General features: G+C 46.2%; 1 protein-coding gene across 1 annotated transcript; it reads left to right on the top strand.

Moving 5' to 3' along the window:
- Positions 1–437: 437 nt before the first annotated feature.
- LOC144100517 (uncharacterized) lies at positions 438–19,780 on the top strand. Its single transcript, XM_077633448.1, has 5 exons — positions 438–477; positions 3,981–4,092; positions 9,166–9,333; positions 11,123–11,206; positions 19,444–19,780. Exons 1-5 carry the CDS (start codon positions 452–454, stop codon positions 19,528–19,530), a joined length of 477 nt encoding a protein of 158 aa, XP_077489574.1. The 5' UTR covers positions 438–451; the 3' UTR covers positions 19,531–19,780.
- The last annotated feature ends 7,685 nt before the right edge of the window (positions 19,781–27,465 follow it).

Below are 27,465 nucleotides of genomic sequence, written 5' to 3' on the forward strand. Positions count from 1 at the left end.
TGATGTCGCACGACAAGCCATTAATTGAGATGCCACCTGTCACGATGGGCAGTCTGCTCACAATTAATTGGACATGTTGTGATGATGGCACAAGTCACGTGACCTTGGTGGCCCACCTGCCACCCAAGTGGGTGCACCCACCCACCCAGGTCTTGAAAGTGGTGGAGGGACCGGACAAACAACAGCGAAATTGGCGACTGGGGGCTCTAATGCTAGCTCACTAAACTACCCAAAGAAGCAACCTGGCTGGCAGGTAGGCCAGCTAGGTCACGTGACCTTGTGACGCAATCACGACCTGCCCACACAGAGGGACCGCAGAGACAACGGCTAAGCGAGTTAAGGCTCTAGTGATGGCGAGCTAGAAATCAGTTCCGACCGCCAAACGTGTGAAGCTTCGCAGAAGACGAAGAAGGAAGGTTTACTGAGGTGAAGAAGAAGAAGATCGGAACAAATGCACAAGGACAGCAACGCTCAAAGGTGAGCGAGCGCAATAACCGATTATCCCGGTGTAGTCCATGCAAGGGTTATTGGCAGTTCCATTTAGTTAGTGATGTCAGGTGCTGAAAATGCGTTTAGTGAGGGTGGCTGTGCGTCCTAGGCAAGCCACAATTATTCAAGCGTAGGTGCAGACTTCGCAACAAGGGTGTGCTTTTAGCCTTCCAGTTATAAACGAATTCCCTTCGTTACTAACCTCGTAATCAGAGCCAGCTGCAAAATCTACGGTCTGACTCTGGCCACAATGGCGGGACGTGATTTTGCAGAGAAAGGTTTACGTCGGGAACGGTCCCACATATGCGGCCGCGGAATTCGGCCTTGTTTGATATACTGAGCTTTCGCTAAAAACTTGCGACCAACTCACCAAGATCACTTTTCGCGTCTCCAGGGCGCTTTTCTCCCCAACAGTAGGAATGATTTACATAACGGAAAACCTGCTGTTGACCACAAAGAAGTCTTCTGTTCCCAACTCTCCAAAGCAAAAAAAAAAATATTGAAGAGCATTTAAAACAACTTACGTGCTGTGACTGCGAAAGCATTTGTGTGCCATCGTGGACTACTAGTTGACTTTATTTGTTTATTAGCTTGTACTAGTTGGCATTAGTACTAAAGTCTGAAAGGCCTCTCCGGGAAAGCGTTTAGGTGAAAAGCCTTAGGGTGGAGGCCATTAGGACAGACCACACGACATACGCGTTCATTGAAGTGTCGCTTTAACAGACCCACCACAACACTACCAGTTTAGCTTACGTCATTTCCAGCCTGACGACGTCACTTCCGGTCCCGGGACTATGGTGACATCATACTGAATTGTCGAGGCCTGAGTTCGAAACCCATTTCGGAAGAATTTTTTTAATTTCTTTCCTTACTATGTAGGCGCTGCCGATAAAGTCAGGAGGTCACGGGGCGAGGAGGTTTCGGCTCGTTTCTCGTGGACGCTCGGTCGACGCCGGATTTTCTAACTGACGAGCCATATACAGTCGAACCTATACTTATAACGAACCTGATGGTCACGCGGATCGCGTTCATTGTATCCGAGGTTCTTAGTAAGTGGGCTTCTCTTGTTACAGCCAAAAATACAAAGTGACACAGTGTAAGTCCAATATGTATGCGTGTCTGTTTTTCCAAACTAGAGCCTATTACGGCTCTTTCCAAGCTCTCCAGAGCAGTCCCGTGCTCCTCGCCGATAGCGTTGGTACCTAAGCTGCTTTAGGGACGCTACATAACTAATCGCGGCGGAAGCCTGAACGGCAGCTGGGGGTAGGTCGACCTTCTGGTCATCGTCTTGATCGCATACAATGGGAGTGTGTTTGCACTTCGCGTACTAACATTTTCTTCACTGCATGGCTCTCCAAAGTCGACGTGATCATCGGCATCAACGAAGTCATCCCAGGAGCGACATTCGTTTTGACTAGCTGCGCTTCGACGACGTGTTGCCAGAATCTAAATGCGTCCAATAACGACAGCGTCTTCCATCATTGCTGGAATATAGCGCGCGAACAGGACCTTATATTTGCTCTTAAACCACTCGGCGACCAAGCCGCCTCTCATTACCTTACCTCCTCTAAATCTATGTCTAGTGGTACAGTCGTAGAAAGAAAAATTGTTGCGCATCGTCCAGGTTTTTGCGTCGTGCCTGTATCGTACCAGAATGTCGCTTCCATGGCACTGAGCCTTTGCAGGGTCTTCCCCATGACACACGGCCACCGGTCGCTGCCGTCCATGCTCGTGCACACGGCAGTTATAAAGCGGAGCGTACTGAACTTTTTCTCCACTGCAGTACTAAGCCCCGCCTTTCAAGGCACGCGTTTTTGACGGCCGCATCCGGCAAAAAGTTTGTACGGCGTTAAATACATGCCGTATTATTTTTCCGCCTTTCGATGGTGGCTAATTTCCTTGTCTCGGAGGCTTGAAGGTGCTCGTCACTCTCCGCTCCTGCAACCCAGGTCCAACTGTATGGAACAAATTTCCAGTTCAAACTGCATCAGTTCGAGATGCACCAGTTGAGAACCAGCTCGATATCAATGGGCTCCTGTTCAATCAGCTGTTAATTTGATCAATAAACGAGTTTTATTAGTGAGGATTTTCATCTGGAAAGAACCGGGTTTTTTCGATCCCCAGGGCCCATTTTACAGGGCGTCCTCGTTCGCCGTAACCGATTTGTGTGAACTCACTTTTTCTTGTATCTAAGATGCAATGCCACTGCCGAAATATATATTTTGACGTTAACACTGCCCTCATTTGTAATAAGCGAGCGTTGGTTATAAATGCGGCCGTTTTAAGCGGGCTCAACTGTAATGCTTTGGCATTAGTAGAACTTACGCCGTATTTGTTGTTTTTTTGATGAAGGAAAGGAATTTTGTGTTTGGACAGGACGTAAGGAATGGTGCTGACAGGAGGAGCGCTGCCGCAATTTTCGATGTTCGACATGTGTTACCACGTGGCACCGAGGTTTGTGCTTCAAAACTACTTTTAGCGGCGTCCTAGTTGGCAAAATAAGCAGTGCTGTATATTTCACTCTTCACCTAAAACATGCAGTCATGTACAGTCCTCATTATTCTGGTTATTTCGCTACTAAATTTGAGAATGTCTTTGGGATATTAGACGCAACGAGGAAAACTAGTTCGGAAACAGAAAAGAACTGTGCTTCTCACGTATAAGGAGGGATCAAATCAAATATTTATTTCATGTATAAGATAATGCATGAAAGGGGTGAGGAAAATAGCTGCCCCAAAGGCAACTTGACTGACACGCTAACCCAGTCGTTTTGAATCAATGATTGAATGCTCAAATGTTTTTTAAATATTATATTACTCACGGCTGCACGTGTTATATATTTGAGAAGTGCGGCTATTTTGGTCACTGGCGCGAAGTTTTCCCAACAAGAAATGACCCGGAACAAGACGGCGGTCAAAGGAAGACCATGCCGTCGCAGTCCTTCTCTGTCTACGTTCAGCCGTTCAGTTTTTTTTTGTTGCTTACTTTAAACGTTAAACTCCAAGATTTACAATTTTATCTCTTTTGGTAGCGTGAAACACAACTTTTTTTCGCCTGTGGTACCTGCAGCATGGCCACAAAAAAAGCCATTCCAACGTCGCAGGAAATAACAAACGCAGAGAACAGGATCTGTGCACAAACCCCAGCCGAAGGGTGTGCTACAAACCGACGACTCACTATTCGGTGACCGCTTACTGAGCTGTTGCGTGCGTCCGTAGGGAGAGGCCTTTCCGCCACGGCTTCATGACCGGCTACAACACGCGCTGCAGTAAACTGCAGCATTTTTATTATCTACCCCATCGGACACTTCGAAGGTGGGTGCTTAGCAACGCGTGTAGCAGAGGAAACTATAAGTGGTCTGAGAATAAAACAGCTCTCGCAGCAACCTAAATCCAAACTTAAAGCACTCTGTATTGCATTCGAGCGCAACTGTAGTCGACTACTGCTATCTGCGACCCTTTCACTATTGACACGGTGGGACACACGCGCAGAGGCCGAAGAGGAACGGCGAAACAAGCGGGAGAGCTACGCAACACCATGGCGGGCTTCTACCTCCAGGAATACGCTAGGACCACGGACGGATTTTTGAACGTCGTGGAAGTGGTGAGCGCAGAGCAGCGACAGGCTCGGCAAGCGTGAACGACGAAGCGCGAGCGGACAGGTGTCGTTGCACATCACGCTGAAGGGGACGCCCGGAGCTCCGATCTGCCATGCACTCGCTGCCGGATCTCTGCCTAGCGAATGATTGCGGCTGCAATAACCGCGCTTCCTTCACCGTACAGGAGCCGCGAGGACGTGCGGCACGACGTACTTTGTCCTAATATCCCTGAAGGAACTAAAGCTGGCAACATCTCTTGAAGTCTAGAGCTTTCCTCGTCCCCTGCCTCACTTTCAAATGGTTGATCCTCCCATTGCTCGAAGCATCGCAGTCGTGTGACAGATTTTTCCGCTGGCCGCAGCCGCAGGCGCCATTTTTGGAGCTCTGGCTGCCACGAGGGTTCGTTACTAAGAAGTTTTGAAGTGACAGTGTCTGACGATGGCTGCGCCTTTTTATGCGGATATGCCTAGCGGCTTATCAGCTTTCCGGAAGAAAGGCGAAAGGGCGCTGGGAAGGAACTTCTCAATTCTACTTGGAAGGTCAACACGGCTCGCCGAAATGCTTAATTTCACGCACGCACGCACGCACGCACGCACGAGCACAGGACCAAATAACACACGCACGAACAAAAATTACACAGGGCACTTAAGAGTAATTCTTCGAAGGTGGAAGCATTAATTCTTTGATTCTTAATTTGTCCTTCCATTCTAATGACGCACTCGGTCATTAGCACACAGTTGTAAAGAAACGCATATATTGGGTGCAGCATTATTCGCCAGAAAGCAAGGTGGTCTAGTGTCCTATAGATTATTGTCTGACTTTACTATCTGAAGGTCTCGGTTCAGTTCCGTGCACCCACTGAAGAAATCTTTTCCTTTGTTCACAGGCCCCATGCACGTGTATGCGCCCTCCTAAACACACTAGCGGACACGCGCATGCATGCCCAAAAAGAAACACACACGCGGGAGCAGAAGCGCGAACCGGAAACAATGCATTCTCGCTCGGTCCGAATTTTGCCGTGGAGACAAAGAAATCGCCCCAAGAGCTTGCTAAATCGCGTATGTCAAATGTCCCAGCCAGCTGCCGAGGACCAAGCTGAGGGTGTAGAGTCTGAACATCCTGTCTCGATGTAAGCAGTTCGAATAGAATATTTAATGGTGAAGATTGCTGCTTACTTAGTGGAACATTGCTTAAGTTTTTTGCCAGCGCTTTAAGAAGGCTGTTTTGCCGTTTTTCGAAATTTCATGTTCAGTGCTAGAGGAAATAAAGCTATTTCTACGCTCTTTATCTGTAAGCCTAAGCAATGTGGGCTCACAACTCAAGCAAATAACTTATGTAAGACTTTTAGTCTCTGTAGGGAGATGATGTCAATATAAAATAAAACGCAAAATAATCTGAAAGTTTTCTGCTGTACGAAAGGGCACACGCCGGACGTTCTCTTTGATGGTGCTCCTTTTGGAGTATGACACTACACACAAGTCAGACGCCTTATTCCGACAAGACAAACTTAACTTTTTAACAATCAAAGATCCGTTCCTTATATAAAAAAAATTCGGGAAAAGTATTGGACTTCCTCAAGACCGAGCCAAATATTTAAGGGCGTTTTTAAGGATCTTTGCTATATAAACCAGACGGAGGCCTGCTTAAGTGCGTCGAAGGCTGCGGTGAAAAATTAGGAGTAGCCGAATACCAGAAAGCTAAAGGAGTTCCTGTACACAAGGTTGTACATCTTTCAGCTTTCTATTTCCTCTCTACTTCTATCAGCCAGCGAGCCAAACCATAACTGCGGAAACAGCGAGTGTGTATTGAGCCCTGCCTAGCACCGGTACTGAGTAACTTGTGCTTAGCACGTGTTGAGAGTCCTCAATGAGCGCCTGATTGATTCGAAAGTAACAAGAACATTCAGGTATGTTGATCATTTTCGAATCGTTGTCGACAGTGCCTGGCATAGCGAGAAAAAAGTATCCTCAGATGTAATAGGCGTTTTTAAGGAACACACCCATCTACTTCGACAGACTGTTGAAATTCCATGTAAAACAGAATGTTGTTTCCTGGATACAAAAACGGCGTTTGAAAAAGGCACACATGCTCGAGCGATGTGCCTGGAATTAATAAATATTTTCTTTCATGTCATTCGGTACACTCCAGTGTAATAAAAAATTTATTGTAAATACTTGTTTTAAGAAGGCGCGGGAAAAGGGGTGTGAACACTTGACGAACAGAAGTTTATATCTCTGTCACACGGGCATTTCAAAGGCCCTCGAACCGACATTCTATCGACTCAAAGGCGATCGAGCGCTGGTAGACGGGCAGTTTCAATGGCCAACGAGTCAATAGTCTATCGAGTCAACGGAGCAGTGCGGAACTGCATCGAGATATCGAGAGCCTTCGAGCGCTGCCTATGGTTGCTAGCGTTGCTTCGGGCGGCGCCAAGCGCACTTTCCTACACGATATATTCACGGTAAAAAAGCATGAACAAACATTATTCGCCTAAACTCTAATTCAAGTAGTCTGTACAATGGTTATAAAACTCTATCAGACTGGCTTTAAGCGCATTAATTTCGCGTTGCGGTCTTTGCGTTGCTTGCATACTTAGCGTTGACAACATGGCGGTGCCCTGACCGCCCGCTTCACAGCGATAAAAGCTTCGTCGCTAATACCTCAAAGCAATATCGTGTTCTAAACTGTTGTATTCGCCTTCGATTTGCGCATTCTTACCCTTGCATAAAGTTTCAAGAGACAAATAGCTTTTGTTTCTCAGATATCAAGGCGATTTCCCAGGTGTTAAGCCTGACGAAGCAGCGCTCCGACGCAGGTGGACTTGCTTGGTTCTGGCTCGTCTTGTATTAGAGTGGCTACAGCAGTGTCTGCATTTGTCTGTCGCGTACGTGCAATCATAAAGGTTTTAAACAACATGCACGTATGCGTGTATTTAGGCATTTATAATACATTTATCAAATATTTTTGGTATTTTGGCAAAATCAAAAGTAGCGATTGTGGCGCCACACAAGCTTGGCGTAAGAAACGAGAACCATTTAAATGGCTATTGAGATTTGCCGTGTAGCAGCGACACAACTCCTTCGAGTTCGATGGCGATTGAGAATTTCGAAGGCCCTCGACTCGATGGCCACTGAAACTGGCCTCGGGACAGGGGTATTGCAGAAGGAAGTCAGACGGTTACTAAATTCGAGGGGACACTTAATCTCCACCTGAGATTGTGACGTGATAGCTTAATGGTTTAATTCTCATACGGGCAGAATATAATTCTCTACATTTATAGATCCCTGGGAGTCCTCATATTCCTCCTGTCACAGCAGTGCAACGGTTAATCGATGCGCCAGTGCCCTGCAAGGGCAGGTGCTCCAAGCGGGGGGCCTTGTGTGGCCCAGGTTGCTCTTCCCGAGTGACCAATGATTATTTAACTGCCACCTGCCACGGTGGGCAGTATGCTCACTCTCCAGTGCGCAGGTTGGATGATGCCGCGAGGTCACGTGACCTAGGTGGCCCACCTGGCGCCTTTGTTGATCTCCGAGCACCGCCTGCCAAAGCCATGCTCGGGATTTTTTGCTCACAGCGCCGACGCTGGATTTTTTCGACAACGGGACCTATGACGCTATCGCGTGAAAAATCTTATCCTAAAGCTATTTTGTTCTCAGTATCCGAAGATCTGATCCGTAAGAGTCATTCTCCAGGTTAAACCCTGGCTGAGAAGTAAAAGGAGACTGCAGATGTTTCTTTTATGCACAATATATAATGCCCTTTTCCCTTTTCCTGTTTTCTTGTAATATTTGTTCATGTCTTCTTTCGCTTTTCGATCTGCCTTTCTAGTGCAATTTTGTTCCTTTTCTCGCTTTTTAAGCTTTCACGCTATGTGATTTATTTTGCATTTGGTACTATATACCTGCCGCTTTTGTGTTCTGGTTTTGCTTTTTGTAACCCACTACGATGCTTCGGCGATTTAGGGTATGCGAAATAAATGAATAAATAAATAAATAAATAAATATTTCACATAACTTGAATAAATAAGTATATGAGAGATGCAACAAACTGGCAAACTATGTAAGATCTATGTAAGATGAAATCAGTTTCCTGTAAAGAAGCAAACCTGCACGAAGAAGCGCCAGCATAAATTTATTGATTGTGCAGAAGTCATTGTTAACTCCCTCGGCGTTGTCTTGCAGTAAAGTCGGCATAAGCCATACCAGGAAGTGCTTACATGGGGCGGAGCGGAGGGTCTCGCAAACATTAAAAAACCCTGAAAACGCTAAAAGAAACCTCGTCGAACATGGTGCGCACTGCCAGGTGTATTAAGTTCGACTTTTAATAAATGCAACGTCACTAGCAAAATAGAAAACAATTAATACTGGAGATCGCGTAAGATGGAAAAACAAAAAGCCTGAAAGATGAATGAGTGAGTGTTTCCCTCTGTATCGCTATCAAAGAAATACACGCACGAAGTTAAAGCCTCGGGGTGCTTGCCAACGGTTAGACAAGTGGACTCATCTTCGTCTGTTAAAGCGCTCATCATTAGCGGTGTTTACTTCGAAGAGAAGGGCTGTGTGAGCGGGAGGATGGCCTGAAATGGAATGACATGTTTTGTCTTGATGGCGCGAACAAAAATTAGTACGTTTAATGGAAACAGCCTCGCTGTGTAGTGTTCATCATCTTCGCAGTGCATATAAACGAACCAGAACCTGCATTGAGTTAAAATCAGTTGAAAGCGCATGTGGTAAATTCTTTCCTCCGTCCTTGAGTTAAGAAAGCTATATTTGTCGTTCTGAGCAACCAACTGGTCCAAACAGCTACCCTGACGGTGCATGGGCATCTGTCCTCGAATTGAGGGAGTGCCTTTTAGCCAGTTCCGCGGTAGGTGCCGCCACCACCGGAGCTCGAGAGGAGCCGGAGAGAAAAGTGGTGTCTCCATTGGACGAGGAGGATGTAAATGTTTCTATTTGTATTCATTTAGGAGCCTCACATCATCCACTGTTTGCTTGAACCTTCCTGAGGTGCTTGCACGTGGAGAATGGTGTGGCGGCACCAGATGAGGCCAGCGAGCGCAAAGTTTACCGTCCTTGCAGCTCATCGGCTTCCTCTTGTGGGCATTGTACTGGGCACTGGGGGCCACAACTTGGAGCGAGCAGTTCCTCCATAGCGCCGCCTTCGCAGTCGCCTCCAACGGCGGCATTTTCCTGCTCTCCTCGTCATTCAGCATCCCCACGGCGCTCATGATGCCCCGGATGTGTTACGTGAGTACATGCCGCAGTGTACACCCTATTCTTACTAGATAAGGAACACCAGCTTGAGGGTGCAGCGCTTCAGAGACTTCCCATATTTTATCCCCTTCGAGCAAAAGAAGTGACAGTGTTAGGAGCTTACAAACCATACCGACACTATGCCAAGCAAACCTGGGGGTAAATATTGACTGGCAGGTTGCTATTCTTTGCAAGCTTTCTGCGAATATAGTGAACCCCAAGTTGCCCGAAGCCAATTTCGGCGACAAACCTTGGCACTAGGCATAGTACAGGCCACCATACATCTGTAAAATCAGCTCGAAGGGCGCATTGGGAGTACATTGGCGCCATTTACGAGAGGACTGCTCGAAACACCACCTTATGGTGCAAAACATTTCCATAGCTCATACTTTGCTTCTCACATCTAATAAAAATTGATCGCGACACTCGAGTGTTGTAGACAAGTTTGACGACATCGTTACAAGTTTGCCTGCAACATTTCGCATTTGTGAAAGCCGAAAACTGTGGGAATATTTTCTGCTGTGTCGTCCCTATGAGGAACCACACCCCGAAAAGAACAGTGTCGCCATCGACGTTCGCTTTGTTCTGAGTCGAGGTAGAAAGCTCTGCAGTTCATCTGCTCGCAAAGACACCGTCGCTTTCGTGGGTTGGTACCACAGCGCACATATGGGTCTTGCAACGCGGACTCGTTTGTAATGTGCTATATGCAGTGACTTCCGCGTGGAGACGAGGCTATGGCCACGTGAAGCTTTCACTCTCACTTCTTCGCGTCTAGTGAGGGTGAGAAGACTGTTATTTTACGTTGCTCCACATCACCTGGTCACCTGTTTGCGCAAGTCCGCTGTGAGGAGTCTCTCCTTCTCGGTGTTTATGTTCCGCGGGGTCAGATATTGGAAGGTGACATCACGCAACTGTCCCCAACACGCTCCAGACGCAATATTATCTCCCCTGAACAAAGGTGGGAAGGTGATTAGATAAAATTGAACGCCAACCGGTACTCCGCGAATTCTTGCACTCGCCTTGGCATTATCGTGCATGCGCGAATGAAGCCGTGTACATTTGAATTCCTGATACCGCTTCTACACCATGCGATAACTTTCCATCTTCTCCGGCTGAGATTTTTCGAGTTATAAAATTATAAAACCTGCCCCCCCCCCCCCCCCCCTCTAGCTACATGATACTTGTTAACTTTGGTCCAGCAAAAGCTAGTTATTATCAAAGCAGCCAGCGGCACTGACTAAATGTAAACCACACCCTCTTCTTGCCAATATGATGACATCATTCGCACGATTTCAACATTTGTAGTTAAATTTGCTCTTGTCACAAAGTGCTACAGAAATTTTATTTCAAGGTTGCAGCTGAAGCTTTCTTCCCAGTTTCCTAGGGCAGAAAATTAAAGTATCCCGAATAAAAGGCGCTTTCATACCCCTGATTAAGTTCAGGACCCCACACAATCTGTACACTGATAAAACAGCACCATAGAAATCTAACATGAATAGCTCGCTTTCGATGTTCAGAGAAATAGAGTAAAACTAACACGCAATAGCAAACACTCAGAGTAGAATCCTTCACGCTCACGACAGTTTTATACGAGGACACAGAAACACAAAAAGAAAATTAGTACATGAGCAATAACAGATTACATGTAACACTCGTTCACTCAAGACTCAAATTGAAAAAAATGTTTATTTATATCAAAGCACGCGTGAAAGCACGCTGTCCACACCGCTTACCATCCGCATTCCAGCGGTGTTAATAATTTCGTACCCCATTCTCTTTTCAGTACAGCACGTTTCACCTCGTAGCGGCTGCTTGTTACGTCTTCGGCGGTGTAGGAAGCCTCAGGAACTCTTCATTTGTTGACGGGGTGAGTGGCACAGCGTGCATTCATGACTAGTACATTAGTAATGTGAGAACCAAAATGACTGTCTTCGAAAATAGAGACATCAGAACAAGCTGATATCGCCAGTGAATTGAACGATGCATCCTCTACCTTTAACGGCAAGAAAACAGCGCATTAATGGACTGAGGCGTTCTCTCATCGTTTCCTTTGCACAGCCTCTGGATCTCTGAGCCTCTTCTAGCAAGCCAACAAAGCTGCGATTTTTCTCTCTTTGGGACAGAATTGGCTCCTGTTACGGCCGGAGGCTTAAACCACGTCATAATACGTGCCAGAGTTTGAAACGAAAATTCATTTACAGGCTTCCTGAAAACTCAGGCGGGAGGTAATTGAGAAAACATCGATGCTTTCATATCCTGGAGAGCAGCGCGCAGTCCATATGCTCGTACCTGTGCATATTTTCTGTCGTGAATGCGCTCCTGAAACACGGTGAACTGAGTAGGGGAAAAATGCCGCGATAACGGGATGAATACCTGTTGTTTTATTTCACCGTCCAGAAAAAGCGCCAAACATCGAATTCCTTTGTTACTATTCCTCAACACCCTCCGTAAGCTCGTTGGGCCCGTCGGAACCTCTGCTATAAGTGTGCCTAAAAGAAGGCTTTCAGCAGCTTGTGGCCAGGCTTGTAATTAGTCACTACAGTTCTGTTATTGCGCTGAATAAAATCTGCAAGGGGCAGTACATGGTCGAAGCAGGGCGAAGCGGACGGTGATTAAGTGTTTTTGCATTTCCCCACCAATCTAAATAGAATGACTTTCACACGGTTCATGTATATTTCCGCAGCGCAGCATAGAGAATTAGTTTGCTAAGAAGCCAGACACCCACTACCACCAAAGGTTTCTTGTAAGTCGTTACCTAAACTGAATTAACGCTTGTACAAAACAAAAGTCATCGCTATCATCATCATCATCAGCCTGACTACAACCACTGCAGGGCAAAGGCCTCTCCCATGTCTCTCTAATTAACCCGGTCCTTTGCCAGCGGCGCCCACCCTTGCCTGCGAGCTTCTTAGTCTCATTCACCCACCTAACCTTCTTCGGCTCCCTGCTACGCTTGCCTTCTCTTGGAATCCACTCCGTTACTCTTAAGGACCAGCGGTTGTCTTGCCTTGGCATCACATGCACTGCTCAATGCCATTTCCTCCTCTTGATTTTCACTTGGATGTCATTAGCCCACGTTTGTTCCCTCACCCACTATGCCCACTTCCGGTCTTTTAACGTTACATCTATCATTTTTCTTTCCATGGCTCGCTGCGTTGTCCTTAACTTAAACTGAACGCTTTTCGTTAGCCTCCACATTTCTGCCCCGTAGGTGAGTACCCGCAAGGTACAGCTGTCGTAAAATTTCCTCTTGAGGGAATTGGTAAACTGCTATTCATAATCAGAGGGAACCTGCCATATGCGCTCCACCCCCTTCTTATCCTTCTAGTTATTTCCCTCTCATGATCCAGATCAGCTGTCACTACCTGGCCTAAGTAGTATTCTTTTACCACTTCCAAGACCTCGCTTCCAATTGTGACCTACTGTTGCCTTGCAAGGCTTTTGATCATTACTTTGGTTTCTGCATGTTAATTGTTACACCACCCACTTTGCTCTGCCTGTCTAAATCATCGATCATGCTTTGAAATTAATCTCCTAAGTGACTCAGCAAGGAAATGTCATCAGCGAATCGCAGATTATTTAAGTATTCTCTATTAACTCTTATCCCCAACTGTTCACAATTCAGGCCTCTGAATACCTCCTGTAAACAGGGGTGAATAACATTGGCGAGATCGTATCTCCTTGGCTGACGCCCTTCCTTATTGAAAATTTATTGCTCACTTTATGGAGGACTATGTTAGCTGTGCAGTTGATATAGATATACTGTTACAGTATTTTCACATAAGGCTCTTCTACACCCTGATTCCGCAATGCCTGTATGACAGCTTAGGTTTCCACAGAGTCGAATGCTTGCCCGTAATCAATGAAGGCTATATATAGAGGTTTGTTATATTCTGCGCATTTCTCTGTCACCTGATTGATAGTGTGAATATGATCTATTGTTGGGTATCCTTTACGAATGCCTGCCTGATCATTTGGATGATTAAAGTCTAAGGTTTCCTTGACTCTATTATCGATTACCTTAGTAAATGCCTTATGGGCAATGGACAGCATGCTGATCGGTCTGTAATTTGTCAAGTCCTTGGTGTCTCCTTTCTTATGAACTAAGATGACTTTTGCGTACTTCCAAGCTTCTGTTACGGACGAGGTCAGGAAGCATTGTGTATACAGGGTGGCTAATTTTTCTAACACGATCTCCCCTCCGTCTTTTAAAAGATCTGCTTTTACCTGATCTTCACCAGCTGCTTTCCCCTTTGGCAATGCTCCTAAAACTTTCTTTACTTCCTATTTCTTTACTGGCGGGATGACGCATTGCTCTGCTCTACTGTCTCATTACCGCTGTGATTACATTCACTACTCTATAGATTTGAGTAGAACTTTTCGGCTACTTTAGCTGTCGCGTCCATATTGCTACTGACATTGCCCTACTTGTCTTTAGCATACATCTTATTTCTACCAATGCCTTGTTTCCTCTTCACCGCTTTCAGGCTACCTCCATTCTTCAGAGCATGCTCGATCCTCTTCATATTGAAATTCCTTATATCGGCTACATTGCGCTTATTTATTAACTTCGATAGCTCTGCTAGTTCAATTCTGTCTGTAGGGTTAGAAGCCCTCATGCTTTGGTGTTTCTTAAGATCGTTCGTCTCCTGAGATAGCTTGCCGGTATCCTGTCGAACCGTCGTACCGCATTCTTCTACTGTGCCCTCCTTAATGATAGTTGTCAGATTATCGTTCATTGTATGGACATTAAGATCATCTTCCTCAGTTAAAGCCGAATACCTGTTCTGCTGAGATATCCTGAATTCCTATATTTTCCCTATTATCGCTAACTCGTTAATTGACTTCCTCTTCACTAGCTTCTCCCGTGCCCTCCTCAAGTCTAAGCTAATTCGAGACCTTACCATTCGGTGGTCGCTACAGCGCACCTTTCCGAGGACGTCCACATCCTAAACGAAAACAAAAGCGGTAGTGTTTAACACAGGTAATCCAGAGTACACGTTCGAAAGCACGGTTGGCTGATGATTTTGCTTTGCTTGGTCGTCGGCACGTCTCGCGACATTACAACTTTTGTCCGTAAAGTTTCGAGATTTATTTATTTTCTTCTCTAGAAATGATTGCCCAAAACAAATGTTGATGCTTGTGTGTAGCGCAATTATTTCTGGCTAACCTGAGCTATTTACGTTAATTGATGTGGCAGCCACTAGATGGCACTGCATTTAGAAAAATACATTGTCACTAGCCATATGTGCATTCTACTGTGAGTGAATGTGGAGAGATAGACATCCACCTCGAACAGCATGTAAACATAAAATTCTGTGTGAAACTTGGCAAGACAGCCACAGAGACGTATAAGCTTCTTCGTGGGGCTTACGGCAACAAAACATTGTCGCGTGCGCGAGTTTTCGAGTGGCAGAAGAGGTTTTTTCGGGAAGAACATCGGTGGAAGACGACACAAGGCAGGGGCGCCCTTCAACCTCAAGGAATGAACAGCATGACTCGGATCAGGGAAACCGTACAGCAAGACCGCACCATTACAATCTGCATGCTATCTGATGCTCTCGACATTAGTAAGACAACCTACTACCAAATTTTGCATGAGAACTTGGGGAAACGAAACTTGAAAGCCAGACTTGTGCCGCACTCCCTCACACAGGACCAGGAGGACACGCGGGCATCAGTGAGCGCTGATCTGTTCTTAGGATGCTGCATTGGTCGACAGCATCATTTATGAAGACGAAACATGGTGTTTTCAATAAAATCATCAAATAAAGAGGCAGAGTGCCGAATGGCGGTCCACAACCTCTTCGGCGTAGAGAAAGGTGCGGCGACAGAAGACCAAAACAAAGACGATGATGACAGTTTTTTCGATGACAGAGGTGTCATACACCACGAGTTCGTCCTACAAGAGCAGGCTGTTTATCATGAGTTTTATATCTGCGTGCTCCAACACATGCGTGATCAAGTGTGACTCCGTCGCCCTGTCTTATGGGCTTTCTCCACGATAACGCAAGACTGTACACTGCCCTCAGCGTGACAAAATTTCTCCCAAAGCACAGCATTACTGTAGTTCCCTATCCGCCATACTCGCCTGACCTCTCCCCACGATATTGTTTCCTGTTTCCGCGTGTAGAGAGAGCCCTAAAATGTCGCTGGAAATCGGGTGCATGGAGGCCATTCAAGAAGCCACGACAACGGAGCTGACAGTCCTGCCAAAAGAAGCGTTTTACATGTGTTTCCAAGACCTCAAGAAGGGTTGGAAGGTCTGTATAGACTGAAAGGAGACTATTTCGAAGGGGTGCTGCAAAAATTATTTCAATGTTAAATGCATTTTTTTTTAATGGGCTCAGTCTCGGAACGTTACGGACAAAGGTTCTAAAGCTAGTTTAAGCTCTGATCGAGGTTAAGCTCATCTGATCTGCACGCGCCGCAGATAGAAAGTGGTGAAGACGACGATGTGTAATTCACCGCGTGAGACTGACTTGCAGTTTAACATGAGGACTGATCGTCTGCGGCGAAAGCACAGTGCTCTCGTGCAGTTGCCAGCGCAGCCAATGTGTTCGCGCACCCGCGGGTTCGAAACAAAGTCGCGGCAATATTTTATTTCTGCATGGGCTGTTGCTATGCTAGGTTTCGCCAAGATCACCGTCAAGGTCAGGCTTCGCACAGTCTCGGTGAGCCGGTTAGACTTCGTGAAGTTGCACTTTTGCACTAAAAAGAAAACAGATGCAAACGATAGCCGTCATGTGAAGTAAAGACATGTGTTAAATTCGTGCACAGTCTATCCTTGTCAGACAGTCTATAAGTGGCAAACAAAAAGCTCGAGATGACATGTATTGCAAGGTAAAGCATAGAAAAAAAATTACGTCGGGAACAGCTCGATAGCCGCTAGGACGGCAGGCAAGTTTCATGAGGCATAGACAGAAATTTCAGATAGAGCTCTTCTCAATGTTCGGAACTCGCCGGGGAACTGCTTCGAGTGCCAGCAGAAACTTATTACATCGTTCGGGAGAGCACTACTAAGTAGATGCAGGAATGGAGAGATCAGCCCTCGCTGCTTCTGAGATACCAGTAGACTCGGAGCACAGGCTGGTTTGCAAGTACGCGATTTGTGCTTGCGATGTATTCTTTTTAAGCTGGCCAGGCGAGTAGTTTGCTATATCTGCAGGAGATGATGAAGTTCGAGGTGGCACAACAGCACGACGTCTTGAGGACCGTGCATGAAAAAGATCTTGAACATTTTCAGCTTCTACGTGGGCGGCCTCGTAGACACAGCGCTATTTTTGTGTGATGTAGATTGTAGGGGGACGGTTTGAACCGCTTATGTCGTCAGTTTCGGCTTCAGGTCATAAAATACCGCGGAGGCGAGCAGGCGCTTTCTCGTTCTTTTATCGGGCAGAATTATTTTAATATTTTATCAGCCATAAAATTCACGCGCTGGCTGAAAGCAAGTGACGTTACCAGACCGGAGCATTCTTATTGGTTGAAAGAAAGTGACCTTACCAGACCGGAAATGACTTTGCTCCCGGTAAAGGCATCAACAGATAATGACTCTATTGCATTGCCGGCACAACGGAATTAAAGGGGCCACGACAGCCTATTTTCACGCATGCCCTGCTTATTGCATTTAATTCTCAACTTGTTAAATTGAAATTCCCCCAAGTTTCAGTTGATTTTGTGCGGCAAATATTTTTACAACGAATTTTTTTTTTGCCGTTTCTTCTGCGAACTGCTTGAGAGTCTGGCAACCTCTGGTCACTGACGTCATAGGGGCATACCCGCTCCTCGTCGTCTGCTGCGCGCTGTTGAGATGCTTGCATGCGCACCGTAGACGCGATCGCTCGAAAGTTTCCTTTCGTTAGCTTATTGAAGTAAAATATATTTTCACTCTTTTGTTTTCGCAAGCCGTCAGCTTAGTAAGCGACCTGAGTGATCCTTAAGAAAGCGACCTGCTTGTGGTACCCCTTTTCTGATTGCTGAGGAAACAGAAATCGATGAATACCTTCTTTATTATTTATGCTCATAAACATGTTATTTTTATGTTATGAGTGTGGTTTCTTTTGAGTAGTCAAGTACTCTCGTATGTGAAAAGCGGCACGTGCCGTGCACGCCTTCCCTGATGTGTGCCGTGAAAGCCGCGCCGTTTTGTAGCTGGCTACCAATTTCTTCTCCGCTATTCATCGGCACGACAATTAAATTCAAATTATCACAAGGTGACACTAGAGTAATCTCGAGGTACCAAAGGTGCCGAGAAAAGGGCCGAATGAGACGGCTTCCCCGCTTAATGTGTGCATTGTAGGTCAAACATATAATCCCTTCGGTTCCTAGAACCATTTTGCAGGAACCAAGCCGCTTGCAAAACCCTACGCGACTCGAATGCTTTCATTGCCCGCACCGATGAATAGTCGCCGCCGTCTAAATGAGTGTTTGAAAATAATACTACATAATTTAGGGTTTATTGTGCGGCGCATTGTGGCCTGGGAATGCGCCGATCACCACTGCAGCCCCGCGCTGGGATTGTTTACATAGCTGTGCGCAAACAGTACTGCTCGTTTGCTTGGCATAAAACGCAACGTGGGCTCTCCTTACCTTATATATTACGTAGTATTGCTCACAAATTGTAGTTTTACTCATTTACACACTATGATAACACTGCAATAAGCGCCGCTGATGAAATATCGGCTGCTTGGGAAGCGCTTTGCGCAGGACCGACGCTTCGCACTGATTGTATCTGCTTCGTCTTATGTCATCAGTATTTGATTTTAAAGAGCTTTAGCTGAAAATATGTTCGGAAATTACTTGAATTAATGAAAACAACCAGATTTGTAGTCCACAGTCGACGCCGACGGCTGCCGGCTGCCTTCAGCACATGGTGTGCAGACCGGGTCACATTTCGGCACTTCCCCCTTATTGCACTCGCTTCCTGCGATGTAGGCAGTCGTCGCTCTCAGGGCACTGAAGCCAAAACTACGCTCGACACCTATTTTCAGGCGCTAAAACTTGCGAATGCGCTCTCCGCAATCGCCTAAATCGCACACACGAATCCTGCGCACTCGCTAGGCCTCGTCACGAAAGGGGCCGGCGGTCCACCGTTGGCCGAAATTCAAGCATCTGGCAAGGGTTCCCTGCTGATTAGTAATAAAATGTGGAGATGTGAGATGCAACCGCTCGTTTCGCTTTTTTCGATAAGGATAAGGTACACGAGCGCACTTTTTCGGGCTGTCTATTCACCAGGCGTGAAGCTTTCGCTCGGCCGCACAAGTACTGGCGAAGGCGACGAGCGGCACCGTCGTGCGGCGTTTTCTGCCCGTATCGCTGAATTGCCTCGCCGATAGGTTCTATATGCGCAGGCACCGAATGAAAGCACATCTTCGTTGGTTCATGCACATCGCGTATATGTCGCCGTGGCTAGGATCAAGTACAATAAGTTTTAAAATTCTGAAGTTTATAGAATGTCATACCAACAAGTCCCACGCCACACTCTGCCAGTTCCCACTAAGTTCACTGTTTACGCTGCTGCGATACGGGGTCGTTGGTCGTGCTGGCGTCGTCGTCGGTCTAGCTTGACAGACCAGTGCGTCAGCGATGGCATTTGCATACCGACCAGTGAACCGACCGCCGATCGCCGTCCGATCGGCCTAGTGTAACCGGACCCTATACCTAAACAGAAGAATAACTGCGTTACTATTATTTACGGTTTTGCGACACCAGTCGCTCATATATGGGGGACGACTGCTGCTTCGATCGCCCGCGGAAGTACAAAGGACAAGAGACCTCGCTGCGCACATTGCAGCAACGAGAGCAGACGACGTTGCTCCGTGTACGCCCTGGCGACGTCACGAGCGCATTCAATATGGCGGTCGCTGCCGGTGGGAGGAGTTTCCCGTTCTCAGTTTCGATCGCATTTTTTGGAATATACAGCGCGTCCAGGGCACCAAAATTTCGGAAACTGAATCATAAGCTATTGTATTAGTTACTGAAGCACAAAACTACAATATGAAGAAGGACCATGTCATGGCCCATTTAAGTGTCCCTGTGAAGTTTTTACTTCCACGAACTGAGGCCCGATTAATGAGTTTTCCTCTTTTTTCGCTCTTTTTGCAGCTCACTGCCACTATCGGAGGGGCGTTCCACACCGCGCATTTCGTGTATTCCTTGCGCGGCCCACCACTTCAGCTTCCGCCGTCGTAGGCCTGCCTGCCCCGCAGCTTAGAAGGCCTCGTTACTGCAGGCTACAAATTCAGCTCATGCGTGCAGTTGCCGACACGTATCAGCTCTATATATCGAGATTAAACATTTGTAGGACGAGCAAACCTGTAACTGAGAAGATATATAAGATGTATGAACAACGTTTATCACAATCTGCACCGCACATGTGTCACGACTGACAGACTTGGAAATATAACAAATGCGTTGTTTAAATTTAACGTGATTAAACTGACACCCCTCAACGAGAAATAAAAAATTTGTGGAGAACTTATTCAAAACGTTCTGCATTGTTCCAGTTAAGGCTTCAGGCCAGAAAAAAGCAAGACATGGGCGGTTGTGAACTGTTTATTTATCTCTCTTTCCAAAATAAAATACTCAGTTTGCAATCGAACAAACACGCCACTTGAATAGCAGTATTACAGTGCAGCTATCATAACGGAAAGAATTACAGCCGATTTAGCTCGGCCAAATGCGAAGCATGGGCGCTAGCACGTCAGGGTTCATTTCTCTTCCGGTCCATGGCTAGGGGTTTCGAGTTGAGGCTACAGGCAAAGATCGACGAAATCGGTGATTGGAGACCTTAGCGGTAGCGCACGATAATATTTCGGTACCGCTTATATCACGTTAAGAAGGCACTGGGATAGCGATGTGTTCCGGATGCACTGCGCACGTATGGAAGTTAATGAAGACGACGGCATGTAATGCACACAGAGAAAGGTAGATAGATAAACAGAGGGGGGGAAAGGCAGGGATCTTAACAAGTGATGCTTCCAGTTGGCTACCCTGCACTGGGGAAGAGAACGAGGGGATTAAAAAGGGAAGAGAGAAGAAACGGGAAAGACAGTCACAATCTTTCAATCAATGCAGTCGTTCGTAAAAAATGAAACAGTGCCTTGTAAGCCTTGATGGCAGTCGACTGTTATGGCCACGGACCGATGATCTTGTCCCCTGTGAAGGGGCTAGAGCGAAAGAGTGGCTGTTAAGCAGGAGGAATGATCGGTTGCGGCGACAGCATATAGTGCTGTCGTGCACTGGCCAACGAAGCCGATCATTTCGTGCCACATTAACGGATATATTTTATTTCTGCAGGCCTGCCTGGTGTCAGACTAACAGACAAAGTTTTTTTTTTCAAGACTGGAAGCCTTTGTGCTAGCCGACTGAGAAAAAAACCCTTCTAACTGCTCTTAGGCAGACAAAATTAAGCAGCTCAAGAGAATGCACAAGAAAATGGGATATTCGGTAGAGAAGTACACGACTGCAAAGAAAAGGCGGGTGTCTCCATGCTCTGCAGACTTTGGTAACTGGCGAAACCGCGCGAGTTGAGCGTCAGAATAAGATTGTTCGCCGCAGTAGAGATGGTGGCAGTGCACCTTGAACCAGCGCACTTGGTCTCAGGGCCGGTATACATGCGGTGCGACTAGTGGATGGCGTACTTCAAGAGTGTGGACCCGGCGTGAAGTGGTTTCATGGAAGCAGCATCGAAGCTAGCTCGGGACTAGGCTTGGCCAGGTATCCAAGGAACCCAGCTTCGTCCTCGGGCAGCAGACGAACCTCCCTCCTCCGCGACTCAAGCTTTGCTGTGAGACTGCCGTTCCGCCACCCGACACGAGGTAGACGCAACATTCAGCCTCTGGTCCGAAGTGTGACCGCCATGCTGCTCCTGCACACAGGGCGACGTCCCGCTAGAGCGTAGCTTCTCTTATTTCCTCCATTCGATATTTTCAGATCTATGTCACATTTTCCCCGTTTGACGCACTCACATTATACGGGTACACCATGCTGCTGTCCGCTCACCACAAGGGCCGCACTACAAAGTGATTCTGTAGGAAACTAAAAAGAGTAACAGTGGTACTGCGGCATGAAGGCCAGTGCTGCCGTACCCAACTGACGACACTCACTGGTCACTGCACCATAAACATTTACGAATACAAATGACTGCCATTAGTTATTACTAACCTAAAACAACGTGATACGTTGATAATAAGGAGACGAACTGAGCATAATACTAGGACAGCGGGCTATAAAGGCGTGTTATTACTTCAGCAACGGGCACAAAAAAAAAACTGCAGATCATGGAGGGTACTCTCACGAGAAATGTGTGAGAAGCCTGCCTAAGGAAATCTGCAGAGAATACTTCACTGCATTGACACTCTTGTCTTATAATGTCAATTTGTTAAGAAATAATATGATGCCCATGGAAATCGGCATACAAACCCTGAGAACACAGTGCCCAAGTTGTGCTCCGTTTAGTGAAAAGGAAAGCATGGAATTCACTCACACTGAGAAAAACTCGCAAGGCCCTTCTCCGTGGATTTTTTTTTCAAATTGAATGCACGAATATCATTCTTCTTTTGTCTCAATGTCATGCCAAAAATGTCCACAAAAACTCCAGTTAAATTGGTTTACTCACTTCGGCACGGCGCTTTGCCAAAGTTTCTTTGGAATTATCATCCGGGCTTCGACTAGTCATGAAAACTGAGAAATTAATACCACCTTCATCAACTATAGCATCAAGTACACAACACCACTCCTTTCTTGTGTTTACATTTTTGTCACTAATATTTAAAATGAATAGGTGCCATCGCAAAACTTTAAAGACGCTTCAGCACCGCCTTAAGAGTGAAACGCGATAGCGATAGCTCTGCATGCCGTACACATGACGGCATCACTCTGCCCTGCTCCAAGAAGCCCCCGAGCGCAATTGAAACTGAGTGCCGCTTCCTCTAGGACGAACGTTGACGCCACACTCACCCACAGCGCTCCTGGTGGCCTCCACGAGAAGTGGAAAGCTTCCGTTCTCTCAAGCTTCGCAAGGCCTCGGCCGCTGGTGTTGCGGGGATTTTTCAGGCACTAACAAAGCGACAGACCCGCGTCAGCCCTAGGACGCCGACGACGACGACGCTGGCTTTTCCGTCTTACGGGCTCCTTAATGCTCCCGCGTTAAAAGAGCGTTGTAATTATCTCGTGCCATCTGAAAAACATAGGGGTGTCACAGCAAAAAAAAAACACGTTTTGCGGGTGCACTCATTTCCAGTGTGTGTAAAAATGTCCAGCGAGCTTCCCGCAGCTTGAAGTGGGTTGAAAGCAAGTAGTGGCTAAATAGCTGTCTTATATTGGTTTCCCCGGCACTGGCGGCAGCAGCGAGATTTCTCGTCGACCTTTTTATTGGCAGAAGCAGCCATCGCATATGATCACAACAGTGCAATTTTTCCTCCTTTGTCTTGACTCGGGCGCTTCGGTCTACGAAATTTTTCAACAGATGATATGTCAACTGGGAGAACGAGAAAGCTACAGCAGTGCTAAGCCCCTAAGAAAGAATACACTGTAGAATAATGAATAGTTGGGCGAATTGGTATGCATTGTTTTGATAGAAAACAGCCTGACAGTGTTTCCTCGTTCTGGATCCTTCGTTCGTTCGCGCAGATTTTTGGTAAAAAAAAAGAATACCTGAAAGCTGCTCGCAGAGGTGATGCGTGCGTAAAAAGGTCAAAGTTTTATACACCGCCAGCAGTTTTTAAGCGCTCTCCGATAGCACCAGTCACAGATACCAAACTCTGCCACATCATACCTTCAAGCTACTATGGGTGGTGGATAAACTTCTGGTAAGATACAGCATTTCCAAGAGTACTAAAAAATCAGCTGCACTAGTCACTGATTTAATGCAGCTTACTGTGGCGAATATGTGGCCAGAATATAGAAAGTGTGTCCAAGTTAATACCCACGGGTATTTTTCACAAAAGGCATTAACAGCGGTTTTTGATATTTGTTTCTTTATAACATACTGCTGCCCTCACTTTGAGGCCGTAACAGGATAGGGTTCAGATGGGACTGAAGAAGCACAGAAAAAAACAGCAGAGAAGAAGCACAGAAGCAGCACAGAAGAAGAAATGGCAATGTTGTTAAAAAATCTTCAAGTATCTCCTCGAGCATGTGGCATCTGTTGCACAATTTTTGAATCAACATTTCCACTCTGCGATCAAAGGCGGGAAAAGAAAAATAATAATATATCACCACGGAATCTTTATATAGTTAATGTTTGGCATGTTTCGTTCTTTTGACGCGCTCACCAGGAGATTTTCCTATACATTTTAGAACAAAAAGAGAAATCAGCCGCTGCTGAGCTTATGGTACGGCGGGAAGCGATTTCTCACAGCTGTGGAGCGGCATATCAAGCATAGTGCGTAGTTTTTGGCTCTAAACCTGCGCTCCAAGTTCTGAAATTCATTTGCTGCGAAGCTACTTCCAGTTTTGGGATTGGACGCCGTTCAGCTGCATATAATAAATTCTGTTCAGATAAAGGCCACCGTATTGTCTTCCACTAGATCGTGAGACATTGCGGGCTGCACGATAATGACAATGCTAACGAAGAACCAAAGACTCAGCAATGGCTTACGAACTGCAGTGCCGTTTTTAAGATCAGACGTCACCGGCCTTCGTTCCGGTTTTATGAGGACTGAGCCAGCGAGACACCGGGCTCACCCGGACACTAAACATATGCGTCCTAAGAGGCTGAATCCGTCTGTGACTTCTCGCATTGATAACGCGTACAGAAGCCTCAGGCGACATTCGTATCAAATTCCGCGTGAGCCCACATTGTTGACTCTACGGTTCTTTACTGTCATTCCAAACTAGACCTCAAACTGACAGACATGAAAAAAACGCAGTAGCAAGGCGAGCAGTCGCAGGTAAATCGCGTTCAACGATAATGGCACAGCGCCCCTTCAGCGCCTTCAACATTCGCGTCCGGCACGGCTGGCAATCCTTGTTAACGCCCCACTGTCCTGTAGTTTCGAGTTCCGGCGCAACGCGCGCTCTGGGGGCAAGTCGAAGTAATGTTACTAACAGGAAATCTCTCGCGACATCTACTGCTCGCCTCGGAAAGCAAGCGGTAGTGCTAGACGGGTAAATGACGCGAAGTTCAAATTTTATGCTCTGTAGCAGAGTTTTATATGAATTTATGATTTTTTTTAAATCGCACAGGCAGCACCATGTATTCTCGTGGCAGTGGTAACACGCACCGGATGCGTACTACTCGCGGCCTGGATGAGGGTACCTTAGACCACAGCAGTAGCTCGACAAGGCCAGTAGGTTAAGCCCTCGGCCGCGTCTCCGCCCACTAAAAAAAGAAAAGTTCGAATCATCACTTTTCTAAAAACAAATGAATATGCGCATTGCAGTACATGTAATCACCATCATTACCAGCCTGACTACGTTCAATACACGACGCACATCTACCTCTCCCATATCTCTCCTTTAAAAACCTGGTCCTATGGCAGCAGCGGCCCCTTTATCCCCACAAACTTCATTATCTCATCTTCTCACCTGACTTTCAGCCGACCCCTGCTAAGCTTGCGTTCTCTTGGAATCCACTCCGTTACACCTTAGCGACAATGGGCTATCGTACCTTAATATAACATGCCTTGCCCAAGCCCATTTTTTCTTGACTTAGAGTACGATGTCATTAATTCACTCGGCTGCCTGAACCTTTCTAATCTCTCCTGTTTCTCAACGTTGCCCTTGTCATTGTCCTTACCATAGCCTGGTGCGCTGTCCTCAATTTAAGTTCAACCTTTTTCGTCGGCCTCCGCGTTTCTGACCCACAGGAGAGTACCGGTGAGGTCCTGGTAAGTGCTATTCACAATTGCAGATTGCCGGCCAAATGCACTCCATCCGTTATAATTCTCCCTAGTTATTTCAACTTGTCGCTCCGGATCTGCGGTCACTACCTGCTCGAAGTAGATGCATTCTTTTATCACTTCCAGCGCCTCGCTGCCTATATCGCGAACTGCTGTTCCGTTTTGAGACAGCTGGACATTAGTTTTGTGCATAATGATGTTCAGACCCGCCGTTGTGCAATGCCTGTATAGGTCATTGACCGTGTTTGATTTTTCTTACTTTATTTCTTAATGCATACGCATGTCATTCATGACTTTGCAATTCGTCCCCTGAGCTATTTAGCAACACAACGTCATCACAGAATTGCAGATTTCTTAGATATACTCCAATACCTGCTATCCCCAACTCTCCCAAACCTATGATCTCTGAATACCTCCAGCACACACGCGGTGAATAGCACAAGAGAGGTTTGGCCTCCCTGCTAGGCACACTTAATTATTGGAATTTGATCAATATTTCTATGGAAATCTTCGGTCACTGCGCAGCCGCTGTACAGTCCTAATGATGAAATGACTGCTGAGGCTTCCACTGAAACAATATAAAACAGCAATATATATATATATATATATATATATATATATATATATATATATATATATATATATATATATATATATATATATATATATATATATATATATATATATATATATATATATATATATATATATGTATATTGCTGTTATAAATTGCTTCAGTGGAAGCCTCAGCAGTCATTCGACTGAAAACCCTGATGAAGGACGGTCCACCGTCTGAAACCGTTGGTGAATAAACTAAACATAATCGTACAGTTGTGACCTTTTCACTATATATATATATATATATATATATATATATATATATATATATATATATATATATATATATATATGAGTTGGTTAGATTCTGCACATTTGTGTACTACGCGGATGACATTGTGAATGTGGTCTATGTCAAGTAGCCTTTATGAAAATCAGCCTGTGCATTTGGTTGATTGAAACCTAGGGTAAATACATTTGTACGAAAGGAACAGCAGCTGATCGGACCCTAAGATTTCAATTCCTTGACGTCGGCTTTCTAAATCGCTAAGCTAATGTTGTCTAGCCCTGTTGCCAGCAATACCTTTATTGATCAGGAATCTCACACCTAGTTCTCGCCAATCCGCTGAACCACAGTAGCATACGGTATATATATAAAAAACGGGACATTTGAGCTGGGTATGACGCGGTAGTGTTAATTAGTTAATGCCCATATATGCAGCACTGGTAATTCTCGACGTTAGGTTCATAGGTAGTTGGAGTCCTCATACCACTCCTCCCAGTGGCCGAGCAGTTAAGCGATGCGCCTCGGCCTCCTCATCGCAGGTGGTGCCACAGGTGGGGCTTGTGAGACTCGGGTCGATCTTCCTGAGCGATCTGTTGCGACCAATCTTTAATTTAACTGCAGTAGCTGACATGGTGTTCAGTTTGCTCACAGTCCGATCGGCAGGTTGTGATGACGCCACACGGTCACATGACCTAGGTGGCCCACTTAGGTCGCCGGAGCGGTCGGTTGCCCCGGCTACTCTGGCAGCGAGGCTTCATACGGTCGCTAACGCCGACGCTGACACCGGACAAGTTTTTCTTCGACATGGGGGTACCAGTGCTGTCGCTCTAAAAGGGAGTGAAAGGGGACGAGAGGTTGATGCTTTCGAGGACTAACTGGCTTGCCACAAACGTTCGTCATTTTCCGAACTAATTGCTAAGATTTCACTGTTCCTCTTGTAGGAAAGAGTGAATCAGCCTTCGGAAGCAACCTTTTAAAAAAAAAGGCAAATTAAGCGAGATTCCTCGTGGTAATTAGGTGCGATACATTTTCTGACAACACGGCTCACACATTCCTTAATAAAGAGGCGGAACTAAACAGAAATAAATACACTGGATTTTGATGTAATCTCCTTTGGGTTGGGAGCACTGCGCGGATATGACCAGGCCACCTGCGTAGATGGCCCAGAACAGAAAAACAAAGCCTCTTATACGAAGCGCACGGATTGCTTGTGTTTACCGCTTGCATTTTTCCCGAACACATTGCAGTTTAGAGCAAAGCACAACGATTTTGCAGTCATATGCTCTAGCAACGAGCTGCAGCAATCCTTAAAGCATGCACACAGCGGTCCAAATTGCGTCTTCAGCCAAAGAAGAATTGCTGAACCATGCACTTTACGCCCGGTACCAAACAACCGTGACTCATTTTTATTTTTTGCTCGCAAAAGGGACATGCTCA

This window comes from Amblyomma americanum, chromosome 8 (assembly GCF_052857255.1).
Source record: "Amblyomma americanum isolate KBUSLIRL-KWMA chromosome 8, ASM5285725v1, whole genome shotgun sequence".
NCBI classification, from domain to species: Eukaryota; Metazoa; Arthropoda; class Arachnida; order Ixodida; family Ixodidae; genus Amblyomma; species Amblyomma americanum.

What these genes read in the sequence shown, in the direction of transcription:
- LOC144100517 (XM_077633448.1), top strand. Translation starts at nt 452, where the DNA reads ATGCACAAGGACAGCAACGCTCAAAG. An exon ending in TTTTGAACGTCGTGGAAGTG is followed by an intron (nt 4,093 to 9,165) that starts GTGAGCGCAGAG and finishes CCGTCCTTGCAG; the next exon opens with CTCATCGGCTTCCTCTTGTG. An exon ending in TGATGCCCCGGATGTGTTAC is followed by an intron (nt 9,334 to 11,122) that starts GTGAGTACATGC and finishes TTCTCTTTTCAG; the next exon opens with TACAGCACGTTTCACCTCGT.